Source organism: Puma concolor, chromosome D2 (genome assembly GCF_028749965.1).
Source record: "Puma concolor isolate L17-30 chromosome D2, mPumCon1.1.hap2, whole genome shotgun sequence".
Classification (NCBI taxonomy): domain Eukaryota; kingdom Metazoa; phylum Chordata; class Mammalia; order Carnivora; family Felidae; genus Puma; species Puma concolor.
The window spans coordinates 71,754,781-71,782,295 of NC_141677.1; the positions used below are offsets into that span (position 1 = coordinate 71,754,781).

The 27,515-nt window shown below is 42.8% G+C and overlaps 1 protein-coding gene and 1 long non-coding RNA gene across 5 annotated transcripts in view; one reads left to right on the forward strand and one right to left on the reverse strand.

Moving 5' to 3' along the window:
- PLEKHS1 (pleckstrin homology domain containing S1) overlaps positions 1 to 26,969 on the forward strand; it is a 33,628-nt gene extending 6,659 nt beyond the window's left edge. The window contains exons 2-14 of one of the 4 annotated variants that reach the window (XM_025918321.2): positions 1,946 to 2,017; positions 3,980 to 4,026; positions 12,837 to 12,925; positions 13,037 to 13,143; positions 13,768 to 13,902; positions 15,260 to 15,335; positions 16,194 to 16,313; positions 18,088 to 18,213; positions 19,249 to 19,355; positions 19,847 to 20,053; positions 20,753 to 20,854; positions 21,977 to 22,112; positions 24,757 to 26,969. In XM_025918321.2, coding sequence (XP_025774106.2) covers positions 1,946 to 2,017; positions 3,980 to 4,026; positions 12,837 to 12,925; positions 13,037 to 13,143; positions 13,768 to 13,902; positions 15,260 to 15,335; positions 16,194 to 16,313; positions 18,088 to 18,213; positions 19,249 to 19,355; positions 19,847 to 20,053; positions 20,753 to 20,854; positions 21,977 to 22,112; positions 24,757 to 24,957 — 1,525 coding nt within the window. In that variant the 3' untranslated portion in view covers positions 24,958 to 26,969. The remainder of the gene's footprint in view (positions 1 to 1,945; positions 2,018 to 3,979; positions 4,027 to 12,836; positions 12,926 to 13,036; positions 13,144 to 13,767; positions 13,903 to 15,259; positions 15,336 to 16,193; positions 16,314 to 18,087; positions 18,214 to 19,248; positions 19,356 to 19,846; positions 20,054 to 20,752; positions 20,855 to 21,976; positions 22,113 to 24,756) is intronic. The other 3 variants (XM_086680923.1, XM_086680922.1, XM_086680924.1) reach the window with 3 other exon arrangements.
- On the reverse strand, positions 15,117 to 17,560 carry LOC147576177 (uncharacterized). Its single transcript, XR_015241841.1, has 2 exons — positions 17,425 to 17,560; positions 15,117 to 17,322 (listed from the first exon to the last, which is right to left on the reverse strand). It is a non-coding gene; the product is annotated as an uncharacterized LOC147576177 (long non-coding RNA).
- Positions 26,970 to 27,515: the final 546 nt, after the last annotated feature.

Genomic DNA, 27,515 nt, shown 5'->3' on the forward strand with positions numbered 1-27,515 from the left:
AAGAAACTTTTTTAAGAAATGAAATTGAAGTACCAATAAACTGAGAAGCAGGGAAGCCCCATTGCTGACCAGCGGGGGGATCTAGGAAACACTGGGTGCTGGGATTTGCATCACACCCTATGCTGAGATGGGCTTTGGGAAAGAAGCTCTATGGGGTGTGCCCACCTTTGGGGGTCTCCTTCCTACTTTGCTTGTCTCTCTCTCTTCCTATTATGAACTACATTGCCACTCTTTCCCTACCAACCCTGATCCTATTGCTCCAGTGCCAACCAGGTGCGTAGTATAAGGATTCAGGGCAATAAGGGGAAAGGAAAGGAAGGAAAAAGAAACCCCCATCTTCCCTCCTCTGGCCCTAGTGGTGGTCTTATTAGCTGTCTCCTTCACCTACAATCTTTGGGCCATTCTCTATCACCTATTGTAGATCCCCTAGTCCCCAGAAACTGGACCTAAATATTCTTTTGAAATAAAGAGGATTCTGACTACAATCTTCTATGGATTCCAGGGTCCTCCTTTGACATCTATGTCTGCTATTGCTTTTACAAATGAATCCAAGTATAAAAATCGACACTGTTGTGTATATATGTTGGGAGAGATGAGTGGAGATGATTACGTTTATTCTGTTTCTCATATTTCAAAAATCTTTAGAGAGTTTCCAAAAGGATAAACTGAATGTCCATGGGGATGACCAAACACCCTTGCCTCTCAGTTCCTTGCCTTCCTCATTACCAATGATCTTTTGTCTACACTATCACAAAGCCACCCACTCCCTGCAACTGCTCTATTTTTAAGATAATCAGTCAATCATTCTGTCTCCAAGCAGCACCTCCTACCTTTCCAGCCAACTGGTTCCATCTTTCTTCAAGTTCATCAGTGCTTCCTCCCTAGGAGTCCCCTTCTAGTCTCTTTCCTCTGTATGTCCCTCTGATACCATGGTTCATCATTTGGGGCAGTCTTTCACAAATATCTTAACTTCCTTTGCTCCTTTGCTCCTTCATCTATCTGTGATATCTCCCTGGCATAAAAAAAAAAAAAAAAAAAAGCATTAACTTGAAACAAAGCTTACTCCCCAACTCCCCCATTCTTCTCCTGAATAGCCAAATGCTATTACTAGAGAAAACCATACATCCGTCAGACAGGTCTCTTGGCAAATTCAAGATCACCCATCTCAAGAGGCTCTCAACTCTCCCAGCATCAAGAAATACTTGTAGAGTGGGGAAATATCCATGGAAGGTGCTCTGGGAATTCTGAAATGAATGGACTGCGTGCAGGTAGAGAAACAAACAAAGAGACAAAGCTAATAGATGAGGGCAGAAGGGAACCAAATGGGAAGAGTAATTTGGAAGCAAAAGGAAGAGAGGATTTCAACAAGGCTTGACTGCCATTCCCTCTTGTGAGTAAAACTCTTATTTTTAAGACTTATTGGGTGGCTGTACAAGACAGCCTGTCTAGTTCCACCCTGTTGATGACAACTCTCTTATAGATGAAGAAGCAGATCATCCTGGAGATTGTTGGTGTGTGCAACTGTGCTGGAGAAGGCAGGCTTTCGTTTCTCATCTGGCACAAAGGAATCCTTCCTACTTTCCCCAGGAGGGCGTTGGGAGGAAACGGATTGGTGGGAAGCAAAAGGATTTTTTCAGTAGTAATGACTGCAGGAGGTCAAGGCAAGGCTGAGGCTGTTCTCAATAAGAATCATTGTGACTAAAGACAACGGCTAGTGGGAATTTTTTTTCTTTGTTTGCTTTTATTTTTTGATGCTAGACAGCTGGAATGCCAAGGGCAGTTCTGTGCCAAGCCACAAAAAGCCTGAAAGCCCAGGACTTCCCCTCGGACAATAGCTTCCATTTTAGCTTCGGGCAAGAGTAAAATCTGTCCTAAGATAGTTTAGGAACTTCCTGTTGGTTCACATTTCAAGCAGCTTGTATTTAATTTTCACCTTGCCACTCAGAGCTCAGAGTGAACAGGAGACCCAGGGACAGGGTACTTTGCTGAGAACTGATCAGCGACCGGCTGGCTGCCTGTAAGTACTGCTTGGTTTGAATGTTTTAGGTTCTCAAGGCTTCTGGTAATCTGAAATATTAACTGAGCAAAACTGCTGTTATGGGCTCTTGGTTCATAACTTTCTTGGATTGTATAGTCAGAAGGAAATAGGACCTCTTGATATCACACTCATCAAATCTCAAGTGACATTAAAATGAACAGGTTATAGACAATGATAGTGGGTGTAGATTCTCTTGAATGGGATCAAAGAGATAAATCTGAAAGGCTTTTTTGTTCTGGGGTAATGACAAGAAATGCAAGCAGAACTACAAAAAGGTTTAATTATTTTATTTTATTTTATTTTATTTTATTTTATTTTATTTTACTTGAGAGAGAGAGAGAGAGCACAAGCAGGGGGAAGGGGCAGAGGGAGAGAGAGAGAATCTCAAGCAGGCTCCGTGCCCGACACAGAGCTTGATCTCACCACCCTGGGATCATGGCCTGAGCTGAAATCAAGAGTTGGACGCTCAGCCAACTGAGCCACCCAGATGCCCCAATTCTCCTTTTTTAAATAGAAAGAGAAGCAAAGTGGTTCAGACAGCAACTCTCAAGTTAGAATTCTGGGTCTGTTTCTTTTTAATTATGAGATCAAAGGCAAATTGCTTAGTCTCTCTATCTGTAGTCTCTATCTTAGTCTCTCTATCTCTAACAGTTTCTCTATCTGTAAAATGGGTATTGTACCATTATAAAACTAGTATAAGCTTTATAGTATTATATATAAAAATATATGTGAAATCTATATGTTTTATATATAAAACACGTATGAAATTGAATGAGATTTCATATTTAGTGTATAATTTTGTTTATATAACATAAGCTTAGGCTTATTTTGCTTACGTGAGCAAAATTTATATAATAGGTTTCATATATATAATGGATTTCACATATGTATACATATACTGGTTTTAATATATATAATATGAAATATATTATGTATGAAATCCAGTATTTATATACATACACACTTGAATCTTGAACAACATGGGGGTTAGAGGTGATGACCCCCCATGCAGTTAAAAATCCACATATAACTTTTGACTCCCCAAAACTTAACCACAAATAGCCTACTATTAACCAAAAGCCTTACTGATAACATAAAAAGTCAGTTAACACATATTTGAGTGTTATATGTTATTATATATAATACGCAAAGTATGTATCAAGGGCCCTTTGCCTCCCTCCCATTTTACCGGCACTGCCCGGGCACTGAAGTACTCAATGCTTTCTTCTGTTTTGAAAGTCTTACTAATTCAAGGTAAGAATTGATCACCGACACATTCCTAGTTTCGAAGATCTCACCTGCCCTGAGGCCCTTTACCCTGTAGGATCCCCCTTCTCTCACGGCCCCACGTTGGTCAAGGGATCACCAGCATAGCTGCCCAGGACAGGGCTCCACCTCTCAGAGTCAGTTTCACCACGTGGACCTCAGTCCCCAGAGTCAGGCAGACACCTGTGGCAGTTGAAGAACAGGGTCCCTGCTCTTCGGTTTTCCCCTGGAGAAAGCAAGTTCCTGGCATGGAGAAGCACTTATCTTATGCTTCCTCTTGGCTAGAAATGCTTTCTCAGCTGCATTTGGTCCATAGCATCCTGCCCTCTGCCCTGTTCTTGTCTCTTCTCCTCCGTGCTCCTTCCCCCATGGACTTTGTGGTCAGAGTCACTTATGGAGCAGGAGCAGAGAAGGCCCAGGGAACGTGGTCCCTTCAGTCATGCTAGCAACCCCTCCACAGACCTGTCCACTTGGTGAGCACAAGCAGCTTGAATATATCCTTGTAACTGTGGCTAGTATCAGCCTTGGGAACAGAATGGAAAGTGGGGGGCTGATAACCCATCTCAGCAGCATTCCTGGGCACCATCCTGACACTGGATGTTTGGGTGGTTAATCAGTGAAGCACGCTGTTGTTTGAGGACTAACCGACATTTATTTAACTCTTCCTTTCGACAGAGGAGAACAGACAGCCATAATGGAACCCAAACCTCCGAAGAGTCCAGGTACCCAAGGAATATACTCTCTTAAGGAAAAACTTTATTGAAAATGACAAACAATTCTCATCAAGCTACCCAGGATACAGGAGACAGTTTTAGTGAGGATAATGGGTGGCATTCTGGGACAATGATTCATGGCATGGACAGTGTAGCAGAAGCTGCTGTGTTCAGCTAATTATTGTGTAAGCACTCACCTACCTAGAAATTCGACATTTTTTGACTTTTCATTAACCAGATGTTCCATCTGTTGCTTGGAGATGGTGCTGAAACAAACTATAGCCCAGAAGAGACCGAAGAATATTTCATAATTTAATAGGAAATTCTCCCTTGGAGAAACTGCCTAAATTGTTATTATAGGGGTAGCTCGAGGTGAATTATTCAAAGGTCCTTGTTCATGTTTACACAGTTCATTGCAGGTGGGTAGTTAGAAAAGCTGATTTAGGAGGAAATAATTTAGAAATCAAATGATCAAAGCACCTATCATTAGTAAGTCACTGTGCTTCATATTATAGAGGATATACAGAGTAAGTAATAGAGTCATTGCTCTCAATGAGTTTATAAATGTTGTTGGGAAGTTAAGATAAACACATGTGAGTAACTGTGCTGAGAAGCTAAGATAAGCACAAACAATCGGGATATGATAGGAATCATGAAAGTGAGTGTGAAACATTATGGGAATCTGAAAAAGAAAGGGCATACAAGTAGTTTTGGGAATCTGGAGAGGTTTTATGAGAAGGCATTTGGGCCCTAAAAGTTGTATAGGGTTTTAAGAGAGATTGGCAAAGAGCACATCTCGGCAGAGAGGGATGGCATGAACAAAGCAATGAGTGGATTAGAGGCAGGATGTATCAGCGGGCAATGTGGATATAAAGTAGGACAGTGGAGAGTAAAGGATGAGGCTGTGGAAATATGGCACTATATTGTACCAGACCTTGACCTCATTAGACCACCAATCCTTGAACAAGAGAATGGCATCATTAGATTTGCATTTTAGACTGGTCCTATTTTTTGAAATAGCCTTTTTCTTTTAATGTTTATTATTTACTTGTTTGTTTGTTTGTTTATTTATTTTGAGAGAGAGAGAGAGGAGGGTGGGGAGGGGCAGAGGGAGAGGGAGAGGGAGAGAGATGATCCCAAGCAGGCTTCACACTGCCAGTACAGAGCCCAACTTGGGGCTCGACCTCACGAACCATGAGATCATGACTTAAGCCAAAATCAGGAGTCGGATGCTTAATTGACAGAGCCATTCAGACACCCCTGAAATAGCTGTTTACAGTAAAAATGACATACAATAAATTGCACATATTTAAAATGTACAATTTGTTAAGTTTTTATATGTGTATATGCCTTGGAAACCATTACGACAATCAAGATAATCTTCATCACTCCCAAAAGTTTTCTGTTATTGATTTTCAGTTTGATTCCATTATGTTCTGAACATATGCTTTGTAAACCTTGGATCCTTTCAGATTTATTGAGACTGGTTTTATGGCCCAGAACATGATCTGTCTTGGAAAATGTTGCATGTGCCCTTGAGAAAGGTGTGCATTGTGCTGTTGTTGAGTGTTCTATAAATATCAATCAGGTCAAGTTTGTTATTGATAGTGTTGTTCAAGTCCACTAAATCTTTATGATTTTCTGCTTATTTTTTCTATCAGTTATGGAGAGAGGGGTACTGAAATCTCTGACTATAATTGTGGATTTCTCTATTTCTCTGTGCAGTTCTAGCAGTTTTTGCCTCAAGTATGTTGAAAGTCTGTTATTAGGTACATAATTGTGTAGGATTATTATGTCCTTTTGGTTAATTGACCCCTTTATCATTATAAAAAGACATTTATCCCTGGTAATACTATTTTGCTATGCAATCTGATCTTACTATAGCCAGTCCAGCTTTGCTTTGACTGCTGTTGGCATGGTATATCCTTTTCCTGACCTTTTACTTATAACCTATTTGTGTCTTTGTGTTCGTTTTTTTAATGTTTATTTATTTATTTTGAGAGAGAGAGAGAGAAAGTGCACAAGCAGGGAGGGGCACAGAGAGAGAGATAGAGAGAATCCCAAGCAGTGTCTGTTCTGTCAGCACACAGCTCAGATGTGGGGCTCGAGTCCACTCCCATGAAGCATGAGATCTTGACCTGAGCCGAAATCAAGATTCAGACATTTAACCAACTGAGCCACCCAGGCACCCCATGTGTCTTTATATTTAAAATGTGTTTCTTGTGAGTACCATGCAGTTGGGTCTTGCTTTCTTATCCAATCTGACAGTCTCACCCTTTTAATTGAATTTTTTAGACCATTTACACTTAATGTGAATATTGATGTGATTGGGTTTGAGTCTATCATAGCATTGTTTTCTATTTGTCTCATTTTTTCTTTGTTCACCTTTTCCCTCTTTTTCATTGTTTTTTGAATTGAGTATTTTTATGATACTATTTATCTCCTTTCTTGGCTTATTAATTGTAACTGTTTTGTTATTTTAGTGGTCACACTAGGGCATATAGTATACATCTTTAACGTATCACAGTCTATCTTACTACAAATGATATTACACCAAACCACATATAATATAAGAATTTTATAAAAGTATACTTCCATTTTTCCCTCCTGGGCTTAATGCCTTTTACTTAATGAAATTGCATTTTACTTACACATATGTTATAATCTTCACAGTATGTTGTTAGTATTTTGTTTGAACAGTCGGTTGAATTTTTAAATGTTTTAATTAATACAAAAACAAAATTCGTATATTTACCTTTGCAGTTACCATTCAGTGTTGTTCATTCATTCATATAAATTCAGATTTGCATCTGGTATCATTTCTTTCCACCCAGAGGGCTTCCTTTAAGCTTTCTTATAGTATAGGCCTCCTGTTTATGGATCTCTTTAGCTTTTGTATTATCTGAAAAATGTCTTGAAATTGCCTTTTTTTTTTTTTTTTAAACATTTTATTTTTTGAAAGACAAAGAAAGACAGCGTGAGCAGGGGAGGAGCAGAGAGAGAGGGAGACACAGAATCTGAAGCAGGCTCCAGGCTCTGAGCTGTCAGCACAGAGCCCAATGTGGGACTTAAACCCACGAACGTGAGATCATGACCTGAGCTGAAGTAGGACACTCAATTGACGGAGCCACCCAGGTGCCCTGAAATTGCCTTTATTTGTCAAAGATATTTTTGCTGCATATAGAATTCTAGAATGACAGTGTTTTTCTTTCAGTACTTTAAATATTTGCTCCACTGTTTTTTTGCTCACATTATTTCTGATGAGAAATCTAATGTCTTTCGCATGTTTTTTTTTTTTTTCCTTCTGCATACATATTTTCCTTCCTTCTGGCTGATTTTAAGGTTATTTTCTTTATCACTAGTCTTGAACAATTTGATCACAACATGCCTTAGTAGAGTTTTTTTCATGTACCTTGTGTTTAGGGTTCCTGGCCTGCTTGGATCTCTGGGTTTATAGTTTTCTTTAAATTTACACACTTTTCAGCATTATGTCTTTAAATATGTTTTCTGTATCCCTAACCACTTAGGGATTTCATTACTTGTATAGTAGGTCACTTGAAATTGTCCCACAGTGAGGCACCTGCGTGGCCCAGTGGGTTAAGCATTTGACTCTTGATTTCGGTTCAGGTCGTGATCTCACAGATGGTGGGATCGAGCCCCGCATCAGGTTGTGCACTGACAGCATGGAACCTGCTTGGGATTTTCTCTCTCTCTCCCCCTCTCTCTCTTCCTCTCTCCCTCTGCCCCTCCCCCGCTCACTCATAAGAGTGCAATCTCTCTCTCTCAAAAGAAATAAAGTTAAAAAGATAAAGAAATTGTCCCACTGTGCATTGGTGCTCTTTTAGCATTTTTTTTTTATTCTTTTTTCTCTCTGCATCTGTGTTGATAGTTTCTCTTACTTTGTCTTCATGTGCACTAATCTGCTGTTACTCCTATTCAGTGTGTGTGTGTGTTTGTTTCTGAGACATTATGGTTTTCATCTTTTGAAGTTCACTTTAGATCTTTTTTATATCATCTGTGTCTCTACCTAACTCCTGGAATAGATTAAATACAGTAATAATAACTGTTTTTACAACTGTCTCTGCTAATTCGAACATCTGTGTCAGTTCTAGGCCCATTTCGATAATGTTCCTAATTATGAGTCATGGTTTCCTGCCTCTTTGCGTATTTGGTAGTCTTCAACTGGTTGCCAGACATCGAAATTTTTACCTTGCTGGGTGCTGCCTATTTTTGTATTTCTACAAGTCTTGAGCTATATTCTGGGATGCAGTTAAGTTTTTTGGAAACAATTTGATCCTTTTAAGACCTGCTTTTAGGGCACCTGGGTGGCTCAGTCGGTTAAGCATCTGACTCTTAATTTCAGCTCAGGTCATAATCTCACGGTTCATGAGTCCGAGCCCCATGTCCAGTTCTGCGCTGGCAGCTTGAAGCCTGCTTGGGATTCTCTGTCTCCCTCTCTCTCTCTCCGCCCCTCCCCTTCTCGTGCATGCACACTCTCTCTCCCTCCCTCTCTCTCTCAAAAATAAATAAATAAACTTTTTTTTTTTAAAGGCTAGCTTTTATGATTTGTCAGGTGGATCTGGAACAGTCCTCAGCCCAAAGATAATTATTCCATACTCTTGAATTCTTAAGAACCTTATGCATGTTTCTGTGATTCTTTCCGTGTGCAGCTCTTTCCTCTTTGGCACTCTGTCCCTGTGAACTCTAGTGCCTTAATTTCCCCCGAAGCCTTAGCTCTGTCTCCTCAACTCAGGAATTCACCCAATTCCACCTCAGTTCCCCTTTCCTGTGCTATAGCCTGGAAACTCTCTCAAGGGAGTGGTAGGGCCCACCTTGTTTGTTTCCCATCTCATAGGGATGAGTGATTTTATTGCCCATGCCAAGGGTCTTGAAAACCACTATTGTATATATTTTGTCTGGTAAACCCAGTCCCTGTTATTCCATCCTTGCCCCAAGTACTGAATCAGTCAGATTTGGTGTTTACTCTCAGGGATATGTCAAGAATGGATTTGAAAACGTCAAGACTGGGGGCGCCTGGGTGGCGCAGTCGGTTAAGCGTCCAACTTCAACCAGGTCACGATCTCACGGTCCGTGAGTTCGAGCCCCGCGTCGGGCTCTGGGCTGATGGCTCAGAGCCTGGAGCCTGTTTCCGATTCTGTGTCTCCCTCTCTCTCTGCCCCTCGCCCGTTCATGCTCTGTCTCTCTCTGTCCCAAAAATAAATAAACGTTGGAAAAAAAAAAAAAAAAAAAGAAAACGTCAAGACTGGAATTAGGGCGCCAAACTGGACACTACAATGTACAGTGAAAAACCTATGAAGGTCTTGAATGCATATGAATACATTGAAACATATGAAGGTCTTGAAGGCAGCAGTGGTGGGAACAGAACGATCGGGATAGATCCCAGAGGTGTTTGGGAAGTGAAAGTGAGCATGATTTAATCATTGAGTGGCCATAAGACTGATGGAAGGGTGACGGTTAAGGGGATTCAGAGGGTTCTAGGTGGGGAGGCTGGACAGGTGTTGGTAACACCACTTCATAAAAGGCACCTGGGGATAGAGTGATGTGAGAAAGAAGTTTATGGGAAATCCAGGGGAAGATGTTTAGGGGCAAAAATTGCATATACAGGGGTAAAAATACTGAAAATTTGTCCCATCAGTTTCCCACAGACTAGATTTTGCTGAAGACATCTCTGGCATGGTGTTTACCATATTTCTGTTTTCTGTATTTCCTACAAACTGGACCTAGAGGATGGGTGAGATTGTCCCACTGGTTTTTGTTGTTGTTGTTGTTGTTTGGCAAAGCTAATTAGTGGGTGGTCCTGTCCATTGGTTTTAAAATCAAACCCACTATATTGGCCTATGGCCTTCCAGGCCCAACTGAACTTGTCTCTAGCCTCGTCTTAGACCACTCTTAGAGTCCTCACTGGCTCATTATATTCCAGCCACTCAGTGCTCCTGTTCACTTCCTGGAACATCTCTCCCCTTTCCTGTCCCTGGGCCTTTGACTATGCTACTTCCTCTGCCTACCCAGCTCTTTGCACGCTTGGTTCCTTCTCATCCTCATAAAGGTTTCCCCTGACTCCTCTTCCTCAAGGGGCCTCCCTGCCTGGCTATTCCGTCTCATCACCCTGGCCATGCTCTCCAACGCACGTATCCCAACCGACACTTACCTTGCTTGTTTTCGTTTCTTGTTTACCACCCACCTTCCACACGTGATAGGAAGCTCCATGAAGGCAGGGAATACAAGCAGAAGCCAGGTGGCATGAAAAGACCTCATCATTAAGTGTCTCTAGTAGCTCACTTTTAAGCCCAGAATCCTACTATGGACAAAAACCCCAGTACCCTTATTAACAATTAATGTCACCATGGCCAGAGTTTTTCTGTCACCATACCCTCTGAGTTTGCTTGAATGGGGCAGTGAGGCAGACGCATAATATTTCTGGACTTCACATACCTTAACCAGTAAATTGGCTGAATACTGATGGCTTCAGTACTGATGGCTTCGTAAACTCAGATTAAGATAGCCACATTGTTTACTGGGTTATTTTCCTCAGCTTCAGTTCTGGAGAAAACAGCACCGTTGCCAAGGTCAACGAACACCGTCAGAGTTTTTGTGTCCTGGTAGTCGATGTGAATACTGGGGACAGACACCCTGGGAGTGACAAACTGGGCTACGTACTGATAGATACTTACTTTACTTTAAGGTTCTTATAATTGTATACGATGTTATTAGGGACTCCTAGGCCCAAATTTTTATAAAATACTGTATCTGGGGGCACCTGGGTGGCGTAGTCGGTTAAGCGTCCGACTTCAGCCAGGTCATGATCTCGCGGTCTGGGAGTTCGAGCCCCGCGTCAGGCTCTGGGCTGATGGCTCAGAGCCTGGAGCCTGTTTCCGATTCTGTGTCTCCCTCTCTCTCTGCCCCTCCCCCGTTCATGCTCTGTCTCTCTCTGTCCCAAAAATAAATAAACGTTGAAAAAAAAATTTAAAAAAAAAAATAAAATAAAATACTGTATCTGTTGAACCTTTTAAATTTAATACAACCAAAGAGCACCTGTATTAGAGGCAGATGAGAGACCGGTTTATTCTGCAAACCATAAAGGCTAAAGTTTCCTCTGTTGATAACAGCCCTACTGTGTGCCAGGCCCAGTACCGAGAGGTTTCCATGCATTAACTCCTTCAGTCCTCCCCACATATCTGTGAGGTCAGTACTATTGTCTCCATTTTACAGATAAGGAAGCAGGGAAAGTTAGGGATTCTAGGTGCTCTATCAATATTTGTTTAGTAAATAAATATGTGATTTTTGTCCATGGCCATACAATTTTAAAAAGGAGCCGGCCAAAACTTGTTTTTGCAATATCGCTGCATTCTGTTTTTCTTTTCCTTTTCCGTGTGTGTATGTGTGCATGTAAAGGGATGGAGGGTGGGGTGGGGAGCAGGCAGAGTTGCTACAGAGGAGGGGAAGGAAGCAAAGTGAGGACAGCTGCCTAGGAATTGCTACATTCATGTAGTAATTTTGGCACAGTTGGAACAGCATCTGACTCTTAATCCTGGGGTCATGGGTTTGAGTCCTACGTTGGGTGTAGAGATTACTTAAATAAATAAGCCTTTTCTTTTAAGTTTACTTATTTTGAGAGAGACAGAGACAGTGCAAATCACGGAGGGGCAGAGAGAGAGAGTTCCAAGCAGGCTCCACACTGTCAGTGTAGAGCCTGACGCAGGGCTTGAACCCACGAAGCTGTGAGATCATGGGCTCAAACGCACGAAGCTGTGAGATCATGACCTGAACTGAAACCAAGAGTCAGACGCTTAACCGACTGAGCCACTCGGGCGCCCCATTAAATAAATAAACTTTTAAAAGAAAATGTTAAAAAAAAAAAAAGAAATACTAAATTCTAGCATAATGTCCTCATCAGTTGTGCTACCTAATCCTGATTCTGTTTTCACTTAATTAAAAAGCTCTAACTCTTTAGTAAAGACGGTCTTTTATAAAACCATGGGCAAACTAGAACTACAGCCTGGAGGTGAAAGCAAAAAAAACTTTAATAACATGACATTTTTCTAAATAATGAAAGTAGTACATATTTCTTGAAGACATTTTTGAAAATACAGGGGAAAAAAACCCATCTACATTTCAATCCTTGCAGAGAAGCAGTTAACATTTTGGAAACCTTTTGATGTAACCACCCTGCCACCTCATTTTCAAGAGCAGGTGTTTTTGGGGCGCCTGGGTGGCTCAGTCGGTTAAGCCTCCGACTTCAGCCAGGTCACGATCTCGCGGTGCGTGAGTTCGAGCCCCGCGTCGGGCTCTGGGCTGATGGCTCAGAGCCCAGAGCCTGCTTCGTGTTCTGTGTCTCCCTCTCTGTCTGCCCCTCCCCCGTTCATGCTCTGTCTCTCTCTGTCTCAAAAATAAATAAACGTTAAAAAAAAATTAAAAAAAAAAAAAGAGCAGGTGTTTTTGCTTCTGTTTACTAAGCCAAGGAGCAAGGCAGAATTATTCTGCTCCTGTGGCTGGTGCTCTGACAAGAATAGAAAAAACCTTTGCTCACATCTGGAGAGCCAGAGGTGCACCCCAGAAATGAGGACCCGACATTAAGGAGCTTCTAAACGTCATCTGAAGGGAAGTCCTGGCTCTGGTCGAATAAGAATAATGCCCTCGGTCCTTTGGTCTCTTTGTTTTCCTGCTCTAGGATCGAAGTTCTTTTCCATAACTGAATAATTGGAAGACCTTTCCAGAGGGAAATAGCGTTTTCCAGTTGAAGCAGTTCTTTCCCAAAATCTACAGGGAACAAACTGAGTCTGTTCACTTTCTTTTATTAGGCAAACAATTTACATTTTATTATGAAAATGAAGTCTGCAAACAAGATTACTTTATTAAATCACCACCTCCTCAGCTTTTCTTCTCTGCTGTAAGTATGCACCATGATCTAACAGGCCTCCCACTAGCTTCCTGAGCATTTTTCAAATCCCTTCTCTTCCTTGGAGATCCAACTAAGATGCAAAATGTTTTCATTTTTCAGTCTTCTTGGAAAAAGCGGTTTTTCATTCTGTCAAAGAGTGGGGGAAGGAGACTTCACATCTCCTATTACAAAGACGAACATCGCCGAGGTTCCATTGAAATTGACCGGTGCGCATCCAGTCCGGAAAACGTGTATAACAACGAATACTAACACAGGGCATGCAAATTGAAATTTAAATCATTGACTGAAAGAACCAAAGCCTTCATGCTTACAATATTGGTTGCTGAAAAGAAGCTGAAATGAAGAACATCCTGAGTAAAACACAGCCACATACTTATTTCACGTTGTATATACCAGTTCATAAATTATTCATTAATAAGAATTTAGTTACAAAAGACTTTGATTTGCTTAATTTACGGATGAGGGAGAGCAGATCAAATCATCATTTCATAAACCCAAGATGGATTTTTAAAAAAGTATTGAGATTTGCTTTTTTTTTTTTTTTTTTTGGCCTTCTCTTTAAGAAATTCAGTACAAAATGAAAATTAGGAAACATGATCGTTTGTAGAACAAAGAATTCAACAGAAATAAGAATTTTTGAATTAAATGTGAGGCTGAACTAAGTATTTGCAATCAGTAATGAGCCAGATCTAAACTTATTTTGTAACATTATTGGACAATTTCCAAGACATTGATCAAGCAGACCTAAATTTTATTCAGTTTGCATCTTAATATAAAACAGTAGTCATTGTGCTTGAATCTGTGTAATACTTTGTGTCTATATCTAACAGAAACTCCAGTGTAGAAGTTGGCATAAGTAGCCATGAAAAAATGCAATCTGTATGTAAGATGTTCAAATGCCACCCTGATGAGGTGATGTCCATCAGAACCACTAACAGGGAATATTTCCTCATTGGCCATGACAGGTAAGTAGTAAGATAACACAGTGTTTCCTGTGTGCGCAATAAAAAGTGGACAAGGAGACAAAATATCTCAAACCAATAACCAATAAACAGACTTTGAACAGAAATCCATGGCCACCCCCTGCAACACCATCATTAGTGTTCATTATTGGGTAGTGTTCATTATTTGTTGAAACAGCTCAGAAAGTGACCGTATTCATTCCCTAGGGCTTCTATAACAAAGTACCACAAACTGAATGTCTTAGAACAACAGATACATATTGTCTCACCGTTCTGGAGGCCAGGCATCTGAAATCAGGGTGTCACAGGGCCACGTTCCTTCTGAAGGCTCTAGGGAAGGTCTGTTCTAGGCCTTTCTCCTGGCCTCTGGTATTTCCTTGGCTTGCAACAGCAGAACTACAACGTTCACACAGCATTCTCCCTGTGAGCGTGTCTCTGCATCCAAACTTTTTATAAGGACGCTTGTCATAATGAATTAGGAGGCCAGTATAACCTCATCTTCACCAATGACATCTACAATAACCCAACCCAATTTCCAGATAAGGTCACATTCTGAGGTACTGGGGATCGACACTTCAACAGATGAATTTTGAGGGGACGCAAGTCAACCCACACCCCCATCCCCATCACCCCAGTTGCTTTTCACATAAGAGAACCCAATACACAAACATCTGTACAAGCTACATGTTAGGGAGGGGCCATGTTCATCCCTGAAGAAGTCTTCGGTTTTTAAGGGGGGCTCCCAGTGCAAGCAAAGGTGCCTAACGGATCCTTTGTAGATGATTGGCTGCTTGACAGAGAGGCCAAGGCCAGGGGAGGAAGCTGGGCAGAGGAGGCACAGAACGCTCACACCGAAGTATGAAGGGCCTTGATCTGCTGCAGATTAAGCCCAAGGCGAACAGCCTTCTTTTTCACATTGTCATGAAAGTCAATAGAAAAGTAAATTCATTCAAACACGGGCTTCATAAACACACGCATCCCCCAAAGGGAGGCACACCTGGGTAGCTATACAAAAAAATGGTGCTGACGGGTTAAGGGGCTCGCTTATGAACACAAAAGAAATCAGTGTCAAAGCCAAAAGGTCCCAACCCTATGATCACTACTGTTATTTTCGACTGTTCTTCCCATTTCTCTGAGCTTTCCTCGCAGAGGCGGCAGGAAGATTAATTCTAGTGTGCAAGTGTGGAGGTGGTGAGGAGCCAGTGGGTCATTGAAGCTACTTCGGGAAAAATCTTTATTTCCCTGGTACCTGCTCCCACTGCCTGTTCCAACCTTAATAAAAGAACCTTTTTCTGGTTCAAAAGGAGCACAGGTGCTATTGTTGCCACACGCCAACTGAAAAGTTTATTCCTATCAACAGGGAGAAGATTAAAGACTGGGTCTCCTTCATGTTATCATTTTGCTGGGACGCCAAAGCAGCACGCCAGAACACAGAGGTGACTCTACATTGCCGATAAAATAACAGGGCACCTGAACACAGCCTCTGTCACAAGGAAACAATGGTAGCTTTTGCTTTTCCTCCTGAGCAACTGGCACTAATACAAGGAAAAAATAAGTGAGAAAATGTACATCCTTGTTATTTTTGTGATGAACAATAGGAAAAAACACTTCCGTGTTTTGCAAGAGACCTGAAATGCAGACCCTTCAAATTTTCATTATGGGGTCGGAGGAGTGAAATGCACTTTTTTAAGCGTAGCTAAGACTACAGCAGTTCCCATCATTGTTATTCAAGGTGCATAACAGCTGCCTTTTTCAGTGAGTAAGTCTAGGCTGGTGTCTGTACAAAGGCTCTTCATATCTCTTGCGTTTTCAGTGGAATCTCTCTTTAACGTAAGGGCTAGTAGCTTTAGGTTTTTAATTTACTTCCCGAGAACCTTCGCTGATTCACACAAGTCCTTTATGAGGGTAGACCTTTATAAATGAAACTCAGTGTATAGGTATCATTTTGACATGTTTTCTCCAAGTTGTTCTGTGCCCACAGCAAGGGCAGAGGCCGTGGAGGAAGGAAAGCGAGGTGTGTCTATGGTAGACCCAAATGACCAGAAAATAGTGGCACAGGGTCAAAAAGACAGGTTGAGGGAAATTCAGGACATCGGAAGCCCAGGCTGAGAGTCCTCAAGGGCTTGGAAACAGGAGAGAGCTATGATCACCTTGTATCTTGGTGCGAGAAGGCTGGCTGGGGGGATAAATGTTAGCGGAAAAGAGTGAAGGCGGGAAGCCCAGCGACGAGGCTGTTGCTTCGGTCCAGGTAAGACATGGATTGTGCCCTGATTGCAATATTCCTCTTCCATAAGCAGGAGAAATTCCCCCTGGGTGGTAAAAGGCCTTCTTCAGACCCCAGTCCTCTCCTTGGTCCTTCCAGCGCATCAGAGGCTGTCAGCCCCACCCCATCAAGAAATAGTCTTCCAGACATGGTAATCAGACTTCCATCTGTCTGTCTGTCTGTCTGTCTGTCTCTCTCTCGACGCCTTGCCTGGGAGTCTGCTGATGCTTCCAAAGTATTACCCATGTATTTGACAGCTTCCTCTAAGCCTAACCCACCATCATGATCTTAGCCTTAGTGTTTATCCTATATTTAGTCTGTTTCTTATATCACAAATGAGCCTTCCTGCTTGCCCTGCCTACCTTGAAATGTATTCATTCATTTTGGGTGTGCCTCACCATGCATCTGGGTATGTTGGGCAGAGAACCCTCCAGCTAAACAGAAGCCTGACTGGCAACCTTTTCCTTCCTTTCACACAAAGGGTGCGGATTACCTCTGTAAAAAAGATTCCCAACACACCACTCGGTCTGCCATACCGTCTCTATTTCTGGGGTAAAACCAAGGTTCTCATTCATCTTTTTCATTTACCCAGATCGATCTTGCTTCCTCTTAAGTGTGTGTGTGTGTGCGCGCGCGTGTGTGTGTGTGTGTGTGTGTGTGTGTGTGACTTCATTTCTAATGAAACCCATTTGAGGAAAACAACACATCTGGCTCTTGAAAGTGATTTGTGATTGTGCTCTCAGCTCTCTTGGATTCGGTCTTCCCAACTTTGGATTAACGGACCGAGCGGTTGGGTTGTTTTTTTTATCTCCTGCCGTGGATACCATTTCGTCCGTTAGAGACGTAACCATTGACTTTCCCTTCTCCCTGGGTGCCAAGCACATCTTAATATAGCATAACCTGCTGTTTTATCTAGTTGGGAGCTCTCCAACTATGTTAAAATCTTTCTTACCCCCTGCTTTTCGAAAGATAACGTTACTGATCGTCTTGCCACGTTTTCACACTTTGCATTCGAATTCGGAGATTTTTCAGTCAGCTCCAGTTAAGAGTACCATCTACCTTGTTGGGTTTTGTGGTGGTGATGATGGTTGTCCTTGTCGTTGTTGTGGGAACCGTTCTTCACCCCCAGCTCAGCACGGTCTGGCTTCACTATCTTGGCACTAGAAGAATGGACACCATTGAAAACATTTTGTTTTTTGAAATCACTTCCCTTCAAGGACTTCCTAGAAAACTTTCAAGTTCTTTTCAAAACCCTTGCTCACAGGCATTGTTCTTGGAAGAATTAAGTTGTACTTGTAACAATTTTCCTGCCATGCAAAGCAGCTGCTTTAGTAGAGGGAGGATCTTGTATCCACTGGGGAGGGAAGGTGGTGGTTGCTTAAACCTACATTACCTTGTAGACTGTAATTCATATGATCACATGACCAACACTAGCAAATTGCATTGCTCTGGAAACAATAGAAGTGTGTGAGCAGAACACAAAAGAGGAATATTGAGCAGGAAGAGGAAAGGTGTGGTGCCCTGACCGTGGGCTGATTATCTTCTCAGGTGGCCCCGGGGGGAAAACTAGTATATGGGAGTGGGGGGACTCAGTGGCAGTCCTTAGTGCCTTAGAATATACCCTCCCCCACCGCCCGCCCCTGAGAGAACTGCTTGTTCTAAGTTACAGGTCCCAATGGTAGAGAACAGCCTGAATTATGGGCTTGTGTTTTTACCTCATCAAGGTGACCCAGACTCAAGAGGCGAGTTCAAGTTGTGTGGACTTCTGCATGTAACCTTGGGAAATGTTCCGATCTTCTCAACTTAATTCATCTAATATGGCTTCCCAGAAAGCATGTGGTTTAATTCTGTCTCTTGCAAAAAAAAAAAAAAAGAGAGAGAGAGAGAGAGAGAATAGAATTAATTGTCTTCCTCTCTTTATTCAGCATTTAATGGAAAACAATTCTCCAGGACTCAGACAAGCTCATCTGCCACATGATTTCTTGTCAGAGACTACTGAAGAGACGGAAGAAGAGAGTCATTATATTAGTCCTCAAAGTATTCTTTTACAGGTAACCCCTTCCATCCACTAATCCTTCCTTCCTTGTACGGATATTTGCCGGGTCCCTGCTGCGTGCTGTTCCTGGGGCAGGAGGCTGGGCTCGGTGGTGAATCAGGCACAGGTGATGTGCTCATGGTGCTGACCCTTGAAAAGAAGGAGGCCGCGATACAAGACAGAAAGGGCTCTGTGCTGAAGAGAGATGCTGATAAATGCCTGGAGTGCATGAGGGAAGGGAAGCGGGGAGGTGATTTCCAGACAGAAAGAAAAGGCCATTAAAAAAATACTCCCCCCGCCAAAAGTAAGTACAAAACTATGCAGTGACAGTTCAGAGAAGGAGGAGATTGGTGTTGGCTGAGGTGGTCGGAGGGGGCTGCGGGACCTCATAAGGCCCAAACACAGCTTCATCGGGCCAGAGAGGAAAGGGGGGGCTCCAGGTGACGCAAGTGGCCTGAAAGCTGGCTCTGGAAGAGCACCATTTGTAGGTGAGCAGCGGGAAGGCCGGCTTGGCTGGAAGGAATTTTTCCAAATACGGGTTAATGATTCAACTGCCAGGCAGGCGCTTAAAAGCCCTGAGGGTTTTTGAGCAACCAGTCCCCCAAATGCCTTAGTAGTGAGGGGCTAGCCGAGAGCCTCCCAAGGGCAATGTCTTTTCTAGGACTTCCGCAGCCCCTTGACGCAAGTTGGCTCGCCTGTGAGCACGGTGGCCTGAGGCCAGCTTTGACCCAGCCGGGTGACACGTCTCTACAGCAGCACCAGTCGGGAGAAAGAGTGCATATCATTAAGTTGCCTAGTGATGAAACGGAAAGATAAATAGCAATTTAGTCCAATAAAACACCGTATCGGAAACACGGGGAATCCAGGAGGAGAAAACAGACTTTGAGTCAGTCAGAAGCTTTCGCAGTTCAGCCTCCTAGCATGAGCACCATTGCTCATCCGGCGGTGGATGTACTGACCCGTTGAGGGCCCAGAGCCACCACGTAAGGGATAAAAAGGTACCCGGTTATTGGTAGACTTGCATCCTTACACTTATCCCTCTTGTCTGTAGTTGGATAGTCTTATTGCTTCCAATGATCCTGGTCAACCTGCTGAACCTGATAGTCCAGAACAGTTCTCGGAGACAAATGAACATCATTACATGCCAATGAAATCCTGGTATGTAAAACTGTCATGTTCTTAAAATTGATTCCGGCTAATGTACTCTTATAGAACAACCACTGTTGATATAGTCATTCAAAAACATCACCAGAGACCAAATTCAACACATTATTCCGCAATCTCAAAAAAAGAAGTGAGAATGCTTTCTCAACCCACCGAAATGCTTTCACTACCCATGTAGTGACCCCCTCGGGTCATTTTCTGTCTCCTGGGGAACTTATTTTCTATTCTGAATTGATGTCTCATCCTCACTTCTGTCCTTCAAGCCCTTCCAATGGAAAGGGTTATTTTGACTCCATATCCATTTTCAGAAGGGAAGTTTGTTGGATTTGATTCTAACTGTGGCTGTGATTCTGAGGGCTGGGCATACTTGAAGACCTTGTTAGTTTTCACATGGCTCCTAGCTACTGAAATCCAATTCACCCACCAAAGAAAGTTGTAAATAAACATGGTGACAAAGGGTATTGTATTAACCTCTGATTTTCTAGTTTTTTCAGAGAGACATCCCACAAGTCTGCTGATAGCAAAGAGGGATCCCAGGCCCTTCCAGAGATCCAGAACGGGGGGCTTCACTTGCAAGAACAAGGCTCACAAAGTGACTCTTGTCTTCCACCTGCCAATATGGAAGCACAGACCATGAATGACAAAAAGGGGTTGGCCTCACTTACTGTTGTGCAATTATCTATACTAATCAAGTAAAGTTCTATTTTCTAAAACTATGCGCCCTTAGAGCAATGCAGCCTTCCTTTTTAACTCAGAATTCAAGTTTAAATGGTTCCTAAAAATCTTCAAGTTGGCCAACAATCCGACTAGCTTCCCTTTCTTACCGATGTGGTGGCCAAGGACAGTGAGTAACAGAGCTGGAAGCAAAGCAGTCCCCTGGGCTGTGGGTAGCATTTCCAAATATTTCTAAAAATTATCCCTTGGCTAGTCTTTCGGGCCCTGGAACTCTGGATCACGCTGACCTGGGTAGCATGTCACCCAACGTCTATGGTTAAAATTATGGGCAAGTTGCATGAGGTTTGGTTATAGAATAAGAGGGGAAGATTTAGGTTTTAAGTGATGTCAAGGGCATTTGATGAAATTGTTCTCAGTTTTAAGTCTTTCCAGTATATTCTTCTATGGAATCATTTACAGTGGAGAAATAAGCAGACTGGTGTGACATATAATCAGTTTAGTCCATTTTTTGTTCTTTTCCCATTGTCTGCCATCCATTAGCACATCCCAAGAGGGGTGCGGGAGGGCATTAATGAGTAACTTAAATTCATATTCTCCCAATGTCTTGGACAATTTTTAACTGGGAAATACCATCCTAGAGGTAGGAAGTAAAGTCTACTCGGAATGTCCAGCTCAGAGCTGCCTGAGGTGACTTTTATAAACATCTTATCTCGTAGTAACATCCCTGATGAAAGCCAAGTGGAGAAACTGAATGTGTTCCTTTCTCCTTCTGACGTCATAAATTATCTTAGTCTCATGGAAGCTGCAGGACGGATATGGTAGGTTGGAGATTTGAGGGTTCTTGATTATAAATGGGGTTGGGAGATAGGCAGACAACGATTATATCCTGAAACTGTATGTGGCAAAACCGATCAGACAGCTTGGACTGTTGAATTGTTCTCACAAAAGATCTTTGGTTGAGGCAAAAATGAAGGTATTGCTGTGTAAGAGGATCAGCTGGGAAGTGGGTTGGTAGTGGAGTACCCAAAAGTCCAGTACCCATTTCTGATTTTTGGAAGGTAAAGAAGAGCCGGAAGGAATAGGTATGGTCCAAGGAAATCATTCCCAATCAATGAGCAATGACTGTTTGATAAACGGATGAAGTAATGAAGTTAGTGAAGTCAACAAGAATCTAAGGTCTAAAACAAATGGTCACACCAAGGTCTGAGGCTTCGAGACGCCTGTTGGTCTGGGATAGACACAAAAGAGAGAATCTTCCTAAAATCAGCACCGTTTAATTTGATTCTAAATTCTTTTAAAAACTTCATAGTTTATTCTGAAGGAAGATTACATTTTCACAAGGGGAGAAAGTCCTTTAACGTAAAAGGCTTATTCGTTCTATAAGAGGGCAGTAAACAACTCTTCCACTTTTCCAAATTTCCCACCATCTAAGAGGCTCACTAGAGAGCCACTAGATAGTCACTGTGTAATCATCATGTGCTCACTTTCAATAAGCACTTATTAAACTCCTTCTGTTTACTTGGAGTTATATGGGTCTAAAAAAAATTTTTTTTTTTGAAGGTAGCACTCTACTTCTGGGGTCTCATAGCCTGGTGAAAAAAAAAAACCAGCCACATAAACAAGCAAACATAAAATGCACTGTACTTAAATATACAATAAATGGGTGCTCGCCTAGTGCAATAGAAGTCAGGGATGGGGGGATTAATTAAAGGAAGAGGAATGTAGGAGGACCATTAGAGGTGGTATGATTAGAGTTGGTGTTGGAGGGCAGGTCCAACAGCGGTGACAGACGAAAGAATATTCAAGCAGAAAATGCAGTTTGTCTACTTCAGACGGGGTGTAACATAGCTGAAGAAGCTGGTGATGGTAATGAGGGAACCCCAGTCTGTGTCCTGCGAGCACAATCTCACACTCGTGTTGAACACTGTGTTCCATTGCAGTGTGGCTCAGTGGCAAGGCCCCCCGCACCTGGGATGTTTATTTTTTCACGGAGATCACATCTTGGCTGTGAATGACCTGATGCCCCAGGGCCTGGAGGAGGCTTCCTTGTTTCTCAGTCGGTCTGTCCAGAAGGAGGTGAGTCCTGCTGACCAGCTCTGGCCAAGAATAAGATCAAGGTCTTGGGTGGAGCCTGAACGGTTCATGTAAATACATGCAAATAACAGACTGTGACTGTAGAACCCTTTCAAAATTCTTTCATATAAAGTGATATTTGGAGAGGGCTCCGGATTAAGAGACTGAGCATCGGGGTCCAGGACCTCAGATACACAGCATGATGTGGTAGAAAGAGTTTACAACGGAATCGCATTGGCTCAGGATTTGCGTTGCATCACCTTAAGTCAATTTGTGCCTCATCTCTCTCTTCTGCAAAATTGGGGGTAAGGATGATACAAGTTGTTGGAGAATTAAATGTGATAATATGTGTAACATGCTTACACACGTGACTGGCACCTAGTAGGTACTCACAGAGTTATCTGTGCTTTTACTTCTCCGATTGGCTGGGGAACATTGGCCAGGTTCAGCTTTACACACTTCAGTCCCCTCATCTCCGAAATTGACCTAGCTGTACCTTCCTCACTGAGTTATTGTAAGAAGTAAACAAAACATGCGAGCGTGTACAAACTATGTATGTTTTTAAAGGGCTAGCCGTGGTTCTGCCTGTGCGTATAGTCTCCCTGTGGTAAATTCCCTCCCTGGCCTGTGTTTATTTCTTACGTGACCTTGGGAAAATCACGTTCTTCTCTTGGCTTCAGCTTTTTCTCTCTACAGGAAGATAGTTGGTTTTCAAACTGTGCTTCTTGGGTCCCTAAGCGACAGGAACTTGAGGAAGAGGTAAAGAAGGGGACAATATGTAAGACTTCAATGAGAGCAATCTACGTTTATCATTTATGTTTTTTGGATGTTGGCTCTGTTAGCTCTCCTTGAAGAAACATTTCCTTGTCTTGAAATCCTAAAAACTGAGGTACCTGGGTGGCTCAGTTGGTTGGGCACCCGCCTCTTGATTTTGGCTCAGGTCATGATCCCAGGGTCGTGGGATCGAGCCCCATGTTGGGCTCTGCACTGGGCATGGAACCTGTTTGAGATTCTGTCTCTCTCTTCCTCTGCCCCTCTTCCCAATCGCGCTCGCTTTCTCTCTCTCTCTGCTCTAAAACAATCCTAATGATAAGTAAAATTAAATTTTTAAAAACTCCTGAAAACTGCTGTGCTAGGTGATCTCTCAAATTTCTTTCAGCTCTGAGGGTTTCTGATTACATAGGTCTTATCTCTCCTGCCTGACAAAATTACCCCATGCTATTCCCATTACCTCTATGGGAAAAGCAGCCAAGGATGAGTGAATTGCCAAAGATACATAAGTAGTCATGGAACAAGGACTCATTCTCATTCATTCACTCACTCGCCATTTGTGAACATCTCCTTTAGTACTGAGCTAAGTCCTAGAGCTACAAAAATGGCCTCAGCCTAGGCTTGAGGAGCTCACATAGTATGGATCAAACAGGCATGTTGTGTGCTGGTTACCATAAGGTGTATGCCCTAGGATGTGGACAGAGGGCCAGTGAAGCAGAAAGAAAGGAGTAAATCTATCTGAGGAAGTCTAGGAAGGTGTCTCAGAGAAGGTAGTGTCTCGCTCGGGTTTTGAAGACCAGGTAGGAGTTTGTGTGGTGGAAGAGAAGTAGATTTCAGGGGCTCAGTCCAACAATCAGGTAATTCTAATATATTTCCGTTGCCAAAAACCCACCCTGAGGCCACGTGCCCTATACAGTCTTCCGAATCCTTCCAGAAGTTACCAAAAGATACTCTGACCTCCAAGATCCAGGCATCAGCTCCAAAGCCAAAAAAGGATTTTTACCTGGACCCAGGAGTTTCACCTGGGCAACGTTGGCTGCAGTATATCAAGACTGCCTTTCTGGACAGTGGAATCGTGTATGTGGGAGGGGACAATAGCATTTCTCCTGGGCTGAGTCGGCCTGCCCCTTCCTACTGGAGAACAATTAGATGCTATGGAGAAACACGAGGTGCTCACCCAAATGGTTATCTGGAAGACAAAAAGTTCTACTTTCCCACCCCACCATTCCTGACTATTGTTTATATTAAAATGAATGTCCAATTCTTCAAAAAAATTCAAATAGCTGGTCCCCGGAAGGGAAGAGAATGTTGGAAGAGGGGAGATGTGGAACCACAGGAGGGGCAGGCCATTTGTTCTAGAGCATTCAGACCAATCAGATTTACTTTCCCTCCTGTTGGGCTACAGTTGAGAGACAAGGAGGTCGGCTTGGGGACGGGGTAGGGACAATGTGAGAGTTTGAAAGGAGGGGAGAAGAGGTGTGTGTAAAAAAAGAAGAAGAAGGAGATGCTAGATTACAGGGCAAACCCATCAAACTTCAATTTCCCCCTGATCTTGTCAGGGGTTGGTTTTGTCTGGTTTCATCTGGATCCTCTAGTTTCAAGAGGCTTTTACTTCCTGGTACAACTGGGCCCATCTGGGATCATCGGTGTTCTCTGGAATCTTCCCTAAAGGCTCAGGCCAGTGGCTGCCAGGGAATAAAAATCCATCTTCCACCTAAGTATGCAGGTCACCCTGGCTTCCTCTGGCCCAGATGTTATGGTTCATTGTAGGATTTTCTTCCAAACCAGTTTCCAAGGGTGCTAATGAGGACAGACCACGAGCAAACAACGAAGGAAAATCTTTCCTCACTTCATTTCCTTCTTACTTGTGTTTTAGAAAATAAAACTCACCGTCGGCCGGATCCCAAATTCAGAGAAATTCCATGCTGTCGCCTGTACGTGCCCCTTAAAATACAAAGGTGTTGTACCTTGTCGACTGGGTGAGTCTAGACTGGAGAAGACCCTGAAGAGGAGTCCAGCCATTAAAAAGGGTCAACACCAACGAACTGGAGAGTCACATGCCAGGACCCACTGCTGAGGAGCAAGGGTGGGCCCTAGACTCTGCTGGGGCCCTGCCTCTCCCTCTCACCGCCGTGTGAGATAACACACATCAGCACACCTCTCTGATTTTCCGTACCTACCCCTTAACGGCAGGGAAAACTATCACCTCTCCGGCTATTCATCAGTGATGCTGAGAGGGTCCAGGGGGATAATGACTGTGGAACGCAGAGAAAATGTAAGGCCTTGTTAGCTCAGACGTTGTCCCACACACCACAGAGATTGTTAAGTCCCTCATCTGAAATGCACTGTGTGTTCTCTGAGGTCATGGTCCGCACAATCCCTTCTTTGTTAGGGAACATACAGTTGGAAAGGCTCATTCCAGGAAGGCAAGATTCCCGAGAGACGTGATACCATATCAGCCTTCCCAAACACCTCCCCCTATTCATCACACCCACCCATGGTCCAAAATGCTGAGGCAGGGTGGCCCCTTGGCTTCAATAATCATCTGGTTTTCTTAAATACCCAGAAACTATTCTAGAAGTTGAAGCGGTTTTAGGTCGCATACAGCAAAGGTCTGTTTTCTCTACAAGTAATAAGGCAACAACGTAGCACTTCTACGTTTGAAAGGTCGTAACTGATTGGCGCATTAACTAATTGATCCTACAAGGCCAAAAACGTCAAATCTTTTTTCATAAGTAGGAAGACAAAGGCAGCGAAAGGACTAATCGAATCCGGGAACGTTCGAGCAAAAGGAGGCTTCAGAAACTATATCTCACTATGCTGTCATTTTTGTGCAGGAAGACGTCAAGGCCCCGAACGTTTAATACAAACAAACAAAACAGAAGCAGACTCATACATACAGCGAACAAAATGGTGGCTGCAGAGTGGAGGTGATGGGGGGGACAGGCAAAGTAGGTGAAGGAGATTAAGAGGTACAACCCTCCAGTTATAAAACAGGGAATGAAAAATCCAGCATGGGGAATATAGTCAATAACATTGCAATAACATTGCATGATGTCAGATGGTGACTCCATTTATGTGGTAAGCATGGCATAATGTATAGAACTGTTGAATCACTAGGTTGGACACCTGAAACTCATATAACATGCTATGTTTTAAAAAATAATAATAGTAACAATATACTTCCTTTGTAGTTCCCAGTTTCATAGCTGTTTAGTGACAGACCAAGAATCTAAAACCAGCTCTGAGAAACAGATGTCCTGCTCCTCACTTTGTATTTGGATTTAGGTTTGAAAAGACCTTGTGCAGATAGAAGAAACATTCAAATACAGTTCATTTTCTGTTTTCCAGATTGTACAGAACATACACAAATTTTTAGTTTACTGTTCCTTTTTTTAAAAAAATGTTTTAATTCTTATTATTTTTGAGAGGGAGACAGAGACAGAGAGCAAGCAGGGGAGGGGCAGAGAGAGAGGGAGACCCAGCATTGAAAGCAGGCTCCAGGCTCTGAGCTGTCAGCACAGAACCCAACGTGGGGCTCGAACTCACAAGCTGTGAGATCGAGACCTGAGTGGAAGCCGGACGCTTAACCAACTGAGCCACCCAGGTGCCCCTTACTGTTTCTTTTTTAAAGCTGGATTGAAGTTAAGACTTTGCCTTTTTTCTAGCCTTATTAAAATGTAATTGACATATAGCACTGTATCAGTTTAAGGTGTGCAACATAATGTACAACCTTATGCAACCTCCTGTTTCTACTTCCCCGAAATTTGTGCTACAGAACTACTCACACAAATATACAAAAATGATTTTTTAATGCTCACTGTAGCATTGTCTGTAATAATACAAAAATTCTTCAGGGATTGCTTCATTGGGATGACTTCATGTAATTCAAAACTCTGCAGGTGTTAACTGTTCGGCATGTGCAGTCATGGAAAGATGTTCACAATACAGTAAGAATGAAAGAAGCAAGTTGCAGAACAGTAGGCATAACATTGTCCCATTTTCGCAAAACTAAAGTATTGGTATTCGTGTATATGTATGTGCGTGTACACAACTTTCCCAGCTCTAATAAAAAATACCTACCTTGAAGGCTTGTTATGAGGTTTAAATGGGTGACATTCGTACAGCACCTAGCTCACTGCCTGATAGGTCGTGAGCACTCAGTCAATGTTAGGTCTGCTGCTGCTTTGACAATGCCTTTTTGTTCAGTCTCGATGAACTTAGATCTAGTTCTTTTTTTTTTTTCCAACGTTTTTTTTTTTTTTTTTTTTTTTTTTTTTGGGACAGAGAGAGACAGAGCATGAACGGGGGAGGGGCAGAGAGAGAGGGAGACACAGAGTCGGAAACAGGCTCCAGGCTCTGAGCCATCAGCCCAGAGCCCGACGCGGGGCTCGAACTCACGGACCGCGAGATCGTGACCTGGCTGAAGTCGGACGCTTAACCGACTGCGCCACCCAGGCGCCCCAGATCTAGTTCTTAATAAGAACCATCTCTGAGAAGTAGGACCAAGATTGGCCATGTGGGGGAGGCATTTCTGTAACGTTTGAATTTTTTTTTTTTTTTTTTTTTTGCAGTGAGCATGTCACTTTTATTAAAAACAAAATAGAAGTGTGGAAAATAAATAAATTTTATATA